The sequence below is a fragment of the Lasioglossum baleicum genome, chromosome 3 (genome assembly GCF_051020765.1).
Source record: "Lasioglossum baleicum chromosome 3, iyLasBale1, whole genome shotgun sequence".
NCBI lineage: Eukaryota > Metazoa > Arthropoda > Insecta > Hymenoptera > Halictidae > Lasioglossum > Lasioglossum baleicum.
Window position 1 is genome coordinate 396,353 of NC_134931.1, and position 8,603 is coordinate 404,955.

General features: G+C 38.1%; 1 protein-coding gene and 1 long non-coding RNA gene across 5 annotated transcripts; one reads left to right on the forward strand and one right to left on the reverse strand.

The window, feature by feature from the left end:
* Window positions 1-347: 347 nt before the first annotated feature.
* Window positions 348-5,902, forward strand: LOC143221999 (outer dynein arm-docking complex subunit 4-like). Of its 4 annotated transcripts, XM_076447796.1 has the most exons (4): window positions 450-578; window positions 673-1,616; window positions 2,032-2,182; window positions 4,699-5,107. In XM_076447796.1, the coding sequence occupies exons 3-4, from the start codon at window positions 2,045-2,047 to the stop codon at window positions 5,014-5,016; spliced, it is 456 nt and encodes a 151-aa protein (XP_076303911.1). In that variant the 5' UTR covers window positions 450-578; window positions 673-1,616; window positions 2,032-2,044; the 3' UTR covers window positions 5,017-5,107. The 4 variants fall into 4 exon arrangements, 3 of the variants coding, with proteins under 3 accessions (XP_076303910.1, XP_076303911.1, XP_076303909.1); XM_076447795.1 differs by having other exon boundaries at window positions 425-1,616; XR_013011913.1 differs by lacking the exon at window positions 2,032-2,182 and having other exon boundaries at window positions 348-1,616; window positions 4,699-4,832.
* Window positions 5,903-6,537: 635 nt separating this feature from the next.
* Window positions 6,538-8,075, reverse strand: LOC143222000 (uncharacterized). The gene is made up of 3 exons (XR_013011914.1): window positions 7,521-8,075; window positions 6,817-6,907; window positions 6,538-6,742 (listed from the first exon to the last, which is right to left on the reverse strand). It is a non-coding gene; the product is annotated as an uncharacterized LOC143222000 (long non-coding RNA).
* Window positions 8,076-8,603: the final 528 nt, after the last annotated feature.

The window sequence follows — 8,603 nt, forward strand, 5'->3', positions numbered from 1 at the left end:
AGAAAACTACGCAAAATATATATTAATTTGAGAGTAAAATGTGTTCTAACTCTCGGGAACTTTTCTCCAAGTTGTATATTAAATCTAGAAATAGAGAGAGAGAGATTGTATTTAAAACTATTAATTTCTCTTTCTCAAAAATGATGTGAGATCTCATCTTCTCTGGCGCGGGAGGGGGAAATCCGCTCTACCGTCGGTCTAGGTGCTGATCCAGGCTAAGCGTCCGCTCTACCTTCGGTCTAGGTGCTGATCCAGGCTAAGCGTCCGCTCTACCTTCGGTCTAGGTGCTGATCCAGGCTAAGCGTCCGCTCTACCGTCGGTCTAGGAGCTGATCCAGGCTAAAAGTGGGAGGGGGAAATCCGCTCTACTGTCGGTCTAGGAGCTGATCCAGGCTAAGGTTTTTAGAGGGGGCAGCACTAAACCGGTGGCAACGAAAACCCGGGCGTGGGCACCAGTGAGCACTCTCATATCCTCTCTGTTGTTACTTATATAGACTGGTCTGGTCATCAGAGAGGGGGTACATCGTACATCATCTCACCGTGATTCTCCTCATCTGGCGACACTGGGTCTAACTAATTGTAAGACAGTCCTCTGACCAAAAGGCACCTTGGGCACCCTGGCCTTCCCCATTCCGTGACTAGATCCTCTTGGAACGTAGTCCCAATTTTTTAGGGCAGTGCGACCTTGGATTGCATACCCTCGGCAAGTTTTCTTCGTTACACCCTAATAGACATGACCTGGCGGAAAGATAGCCGGATGGTCCAAAGTGCCCATCTGCCACCACCCGACGACAACTGACGACAAAACTCTGTTTAGTCTCACCTGGTCTCATACATCCCTATACAAGATTCACGTAGTCGTAGACCAAGACCCTATCATAAATCGTTACAATCCTAAGGGTCGTCTCGGCATCAGCTCTTTTGACTTTGACTAGGCTTAAAACACGTGGACGCTAGCAAATAAAATTGTGTAGCTCAAGCTATAAACACGCGTACTTTTGTCAGTTATATGTATATAGTTTCATTTAGAACTTGCATTTCTTGTTCTCTTCTTGTTTATTTATTTAAATTCTATTTTGTTCATACGCGTACTCCACAAAATATATTCAATGTCGAGCTCTTCATATATGTATAATGTTTGAAAGTTTTGGAAATGTATATGTGAAGTATTAAATACAATCAAAATCATCCTTCCCTCGTTTCTATCTCTTTTAGTATTGTTGCACATTTATTTTTTTATCGGAGCCCGTAATCTTAGCACGGAAGAAAGTACTTGTAATTGTTTATTGTGGTATTTGCTATTAGGCTTGAACGAGGGAGAAAGAGGTCACGAAAGAATGTCGTTATCTTTGTCCCCTGTTACCGCTTTCATATTGATTAATCCTGATTACCAGGAGTAGGGAGACATGACAAAAAGTATAGACAGAAAAGTTCCGATCGTAAGTTAAGAATTACAGATAGCACGAGAAAGTTATGGCATCTGATAGCAATACGGTGGATTCCTCTACGCCCTACATAAATACATAAATGTGTGAACTGGTGAATACACGAATGGAAGGATGTGTTATGCGTGCGAAAACGGAACATTTGAAAACTGAGGATTGAATTTATTAATAGGTGAGTGAACAATTAAATGTTTAGCATTAATAAAAATCAGTACCTATATTGCACATATACATAGTTAATTTTTCAAAATTGATCTTTTCATATATGTACATTGGCATTTAATATAATATATACTTTCAATCATTTATTGATTTTTGTAAGTGTGTATGAGTTATATTAAGATTAATTCAATTTAAATGAGGAACAAGCTGAGAAAGTAAAAATTTCGCAATCTTCATAAGAAAAACTGGTAAACTATCATGCAACCGGAATTCTTGATTCATAAAAATCATTTATGCTCGAGTTGAACCGAATAATACTCTAATTTAATAAAGGACACATCTCTTATTATCCGTTTTATACTTACGTAATGAAAGTTGCATCTCGTGCTATGATCGAACTTTATATGTATATGTATATATTATAGGGTTCAAATCATCATGGTAAATCGTCGTAACGTTAATAGTAAATCGCGGGTGAAACGTCTCGCTCTTTCGGAAAAGAAATTATACGTAAACGAAGCAATGGCGCACGTAAAAAATGAGAATTATCATAAAGCAATGTATCTGCTCAATCAAGTAAGTTCTTTATTAAATTCGAAACATTTTGGTAGATCATTAGAAAACACTCCTTCGCTTTTAATGCACGCAATTTCGCATGACGCATGCGATATCTATAAAATTAAAATACAGAAATGTCAAGAGTAATTGTCGTTCAGTTTGACGCAAAGCAGTCTTGCACGATGTCGACGGACTATGTAGAAAACTGAAGAGATATGTGTTTTCTCAAAAATTTATAAAAGTGTCTAAAAATATTTAAACATTTTTTTGGCGATTGAACCAACCACAGATTTGAAGATTGAAGCCTTCCTTTCAAAAACAATTTCATGTACGATTTTTTGCGGCTATTTTTTTAAACGAAATTATTGCGGTTTGAATATATCGTCAATTTCTCGATGACCGTATGTGTTGAAATTGGGATTCACTGTATTTTTTCCTACCTGTTGCCGAGTAGCTTGTAGTTCGCGAAAGCAGTATAGCTATGTAGTATGTGGACAATACCAAATTCTTCGTTGGCTATATGCTATTTCATCTTATTTCCTAAATGATTCATATAGGTTTTATGAAGATTATGTTTTGAAGATTCAAGTCTCTTTAGAACGATTGTTTAATATATTCTCCATCGTATTGTATTTATTATTCTCACGATCAATTGTGTCATTATACATTCATCACCAGTTACTACTGTATAGTTACCGAACATTCTGTGCATGGGCCGTTTAAGAATCCGGAATCCGCCCAAAATACGACGACCCGACCAACAGAGGTGAAAGTTGCCTACATCATATAGGCACTGGACAGTCGACAGTCATCTTTGTTCTCATTTTGGGACCCAGCGAGGTGAAAATGTTTTAAGGTTTAGAAATTAATCGTTGGACGACATTGAACCCATCTACTCGTTAAAATTGTGTCCATAAATATTGAATGAAATCCTCACAACTGCAAGTACACATTCGCAAAAATGCACATATGCAACATGCGTAATGCGTATGTACCAGGATCGCGCGCCTCTATGACAATACGCAACGTGCGCCTTTGTTGGCCGGGTTGCCGCATTTTAGGCGGATTTTTAATTGAATTGTATTTGAAGTGGATTTTAAATCGAAATTTTTTCATTCTTCATTTTCGTCTTACATTGTCGTGGAGAACCACCACCTTGATTTTATATAGTTAAGCGAAATATAGAATCGACGAGTCAAAGAGAATGTACATAGTAATACATATACAATATACATATACCGAAACGGAAAATGTGGAAGCCTTTGTTCGTGTTACGTATGATCAGAGATCTTCTCACGTACCGAATTCGCCCGCATTGTTGACTGTTTCTAAGGAAACAAAGCCGCCGGCTAAGGTGTCGATAACCACACGTCCGTCCCACACGCGAGACACATGAAAGAAGCTAGTACTCGTAGGTATTTCGAAGCAGTCTTGTGAAACATCAGTGAACATCAAGAACGGTTCTCTCGTTGGAGAATTAAACACGGATCATAGAAATTGATCAAAACGCAGATATATATACATATACATATGTATATGTAGTTCGCAGAAATCGTCACGAGTCGGTGACCGATCTGAAAGAAGAAGGAGCAACGATCAAAGATTAACGGAAAGGAAGATAGCGGAAGAATGTCCGAGGTAATCGCGGCTGAAGCGGCGAGCGCAGCGGATGCGATCGATTCCAAGATCATGGACATTTTAAATCCGTCGCTGCATCATCACGATCTTCTCCAAAGCTATGTGCGAGCTCCCGCAGATGTAACGACGAATTCGAGGCAATCGGAGGAGCCAGACTGTACTCCGATTAAAAACCCTTCGTCCTTGGGCACTTGCCTCGCCGTGGAATCCTCCGAAGACGTTGACAAAGAGAGCTGCATCAGCAACGAAAGAAAGAAGAAGAGAAACAATAAGACACAGCAGAAGCATAAGACGGATAAATCGTCGATCGAATCGGAGATGAACATCCAGAAGAAAAAGAAATGACGCCGGCAGGATAACGGCGTTCATCGCCAGGAGGAAGTGTACACAGATAAAGACCGGGCCGCGGCGGTGAACATGGGCACCAAGGACATCAAGCAATCGTTAAAGATGAAGCAAAAGGAAGATCGGAATATGCAACTTCCAGAGGACACTGAACCGACCGCCATGCTTGCCTTAGGATTGCGCGAAATGCGCATCGGCGATGTTATGGTCGCCATGAATTGTATCAATAAGGTTTCCATTTATTCCGAACGAAATTTATCCATAACACACCCCTTCGCGCTAAGCAACTTTTCTTTAAACTTTTCTTTCTTTTTCGTAGCATTAATTCCCTCGAAAGATATTTCACACTGTGTTCAAATAAAACAGCTATATACCCGTACCCATAAGAAATCATTTACTTATTTGAAAAATAAGGAATAAATTAAATAGGAATCGGTTTGTTCAGAATCATACCCCGACGACGTATTCCGAGTCATCGAAATCGTTGGCGAGTACATATACATATATATATACATATATGTTTGTAAATAATTGCCATTGCTTTTTTTCAGGCACTGAATCTTGAACCAAACGACAGAAATGCATTAATAGCCCGGAGTAAGTGTCACCTGTTATTGGGAGAATCTCAGAAAGCGTTACAGGATGCTGAAAACGCACTGAAATATAAAATGGAAAGCGCCAATATGGCTAAAGCAATATACTGTAAAGCAGAAGCCTTGTATCATTTGGGCGATTACGAGATGAGTCTTGTCTACTATTATCGAGGCATGAAAATTCGTCCAGAATATGGACAATTTCGTCTTGGAGTTCAGAAGTCGAAAGACGCGATAAAAAAAGTATTACACAAGGATTCGACTATTAACGTGTGAACACTTAAACAAATAAAAGAGTTTTTTAACACATTTCCTACTATATTTACTTACTTATACATTCCCGCCAAGTCGCTGGGTGAATTCGCAACACCGCGATTTCGATTTTTTCGATTTCGATTTCGATTTCGATTTCGATGTTCTATATACAAATCAACATTTTCAGCAAATAATTATGAACATTTACTATTTAGTAAATATAATATATAATGTAAATTTTTAAATACCTATAAGAATTTCTATATATAAGAGAATACCGAAATAATACCGGTATTTATATACATTGGTACCGGTAATAATCCGTTTCGCTACCCAGACAGCCAAAATCCTTGATTGTGTCCAGGCCACAAATGCGCGTGTGGGCTCGTAGTAGTGATGGGCACCATCGACTAAAAACTATCGACTAAATCGATAGTATTCAACTACTATTTTCAGTCGACTGATTTTTTAAACTATCGACTGAATTTAGTAGTGGTGGGGTTACTATTTTCAGTCGACTGTTTACACGTCGCCATCTTGAAATTTCAAATGTCAGTGTCAGACGATGAAACGAAAAGGTTAGAAATACATAATTATGACAGGACGTGCAAATATGCAAGTAATGAAATATGTAATAGATATTTCAATACTTTAATTCATATTGGATGTTAAAATCTTATTGCTATTTATGCAATATAAACTATATATGTGATATAAATAAATTGTGTACATTTATATTTATAACGTAGTTTATGAATTTATTATTAAATAAAGACAAAATCATTCAATCACGAAATTTAATATCTCTGTACTGTCCCATACTGTCCTACTATTCATTTAACTAGCGAACATCGAGAATAAGAGTAAATACGAGAATAACCTGTAAACGACTGAAAACTATCGACTAAATTCACCCTGATAGCACAACAGACTCCACGGGGAGTGACGAAAACGATTACAGGTAGACTCCACCTGGAACCAGTCCACGCGGAATGCAGCTTTCTGCAGTCCAGCTGGAACGCCACTCTATCCTGGATTCCGCTTCCCCGCAAGATGGCAGCACGGTCGCACTGATTAATGCGGCGAATGCCGTTATACAGGGCAGCGCCGTCGGTAAGGGCAGATCGCACTAATGTGGCAGATGTCGATAAAGTAAATTTCTATTGTACAAATATGTAGCAGTTTTCCTTTTTACCGACAATACTGATTTTTGAATGAATATTCAGTCACATGCAAGGAGAGAAAACGAAAAAAAAAATAATTTGTGCAAAATAAAAATTCTCTGCATCGATTGCAAAAGATGGAAGCTAAGATTAAAATGTCCCCATGCAAAAAAAGACAAAGTGTCGTATAAGGGAAAAGAAAATTTACTTTTTCTTATTTTATAATACGCCGCAGGGAGTTGGTAAAGACACATTGACAATGACACAAGGAATATATATATATAATAAACATTATAATTTTTTATTATTACTATGCTTTATTATTGGACGAACACCTAAATATCTCTTCAGGTTATTGTGATGCAAAAAATATTTGTTACGTTACGTGCACGGTGTGCCAGATATTTGGTCCATTGACACCATGCGCATTACGTAACAAATATTTTTTGCATCACAATAACCTGAAGAGATATTTAGGTGTTCGTATTTAAACGGAACACCCTGTATATTGTGATTATTACACGTTGTTGCCTCTGCTTCCCGAAACTTGTGGCCCGTAGCACGTTCTGGCATAGGTGGGATACCTAAAAAATACAAAGAAAATCAGTAATGTACAATATATGCATGTGTGTTGAATGGCATAATTAGATATACGTACCACGCGAAAAATTAGAGGTCTTCCTCTTCCCCGGTTGCCGCAGCTTCCTTCTACTCCTTCCCTGGATAGCACATTATATTTATCCTCTGTTCTGTAAATTAGATTTTCAATTACACAGTGAGTAAAGGTGAGTATTTAATCTTCTTCGCTTATTGCTCATCTCAACGAATTTTCTAATTTCTGGTGCTACAATTACAAAAGGTCTTCTGACGTTTTTCATCAACTAATATACCTAACTGATTCAAATATTGCAATGATATTTATAAAAAATCGATTAAGTTGAACTACAAACAAAAGAATGTACTACCAGAAATAAAAAAATTCGATGATGAGAAGCAAGTGAAGAAGATTAAATACTTGCCTTACTGAATTGGTTTAAGCCATCATTTTGCCGATTTAGAATATTGCTAAGCTAATTCTAATCTGAATGGGCCAAAGCTGAATTGTGTTGGATTTGTTTAAAGTGATAAATGATAATAATGATAATGAAAAGAGAGTGATAAAGTGATAAAGAAACAAACAATTTACTATTTTGGACTCTACATTGAAGTGAACATACTCGCCCCGTAGCACCTCATACGTGATGGCAAATGGCACTGTCGCGTGGTGTGCCGACAAGCGTTCTCACGCTTTTTCACGCGAAGATTTTCGGAGACATTTGAGCAAAATGAAACCGATTAACCAATATAAATATGTACAAATACCTTCCGTTCTTCCTTCCTTCCACGTAGTGCACGTAATCCAAGTAATCCACGTAATCACATAATCCAAGCAAGTCAATCTAATAAATAGTCAAATAGTCAAATGCCGCAACGCAGACCGCACTCGCGAGTGTAACGTGTAACCACAGAGCGAAGCTATGTAAATATATCTGTGATTGTGTCAAGAAAAACGCTGCATGTCACAATTTCAAAAAATTTCAGTTTATGCATTTATTGAACTTTATAGTGTAGGATTAGGTATTTACCAGAAAAAACGTAACGAAAATCAATACAAAAGGCTCGAAAAAATAATACAATTTATAACCAATGTCCTTGTCAAAGCATTAGTGATCAAAACTTTAAACGACAATATCTCGAAAGTGAAAGTACAATGTGACATGCGGCGGCGTCCTCCTGACAACCACAGATATTACGACCGAGCTAAGCGAACGAGAACTTGAGAACTGTTGAGAGTTGAGAGAATAACTGAAAACTGCTGAAAACTGAACGGCAGTTTCCCCTTCCCTGACGTATCGTCGTATCCGTGAGCGGTGTCGACCGCGCTTGCCCGTGTTGGTGCATGTTCGATTGCACGCGCGCTACACCACAAACGTACCTCTAGCATGTCCGTGTGACTACCTGCTCGACCGAACGCGTCGGCGACGCGTTCCTTCGATTTTCACCAATTTTCACGTTGCCGAAGTTTCGGAAGCATGAGGCGAAAAGTCGGAATCTGGAGACGGCGCGCATTTGAATCTCGGGCACAGCACATTTTGCTATAACTTTTGATCTAAAAGAGATATCGAAGAGAAATTAGGCCTAATTTTTTTTGAAAAATCGGTTTTAACGATGTAAAAAGAAATATATTTTGTATTTTTTAAATAATGGTTTCGTTGATTCTTAAGGTATAGCCGGAAAAGATGGTCAGAAGTATCCAACCAAAGTTTTTAGTCACGTCATGTTCAACAGAAAATTATGAAAAAATTCATGAATATTCTACCGAATAGCATACACTACTGAGATTTTTTTCAAAATTTTTGGTTGCAAAATCGATTTTTAAACAAATCGGAAAACATAAAATTGCCG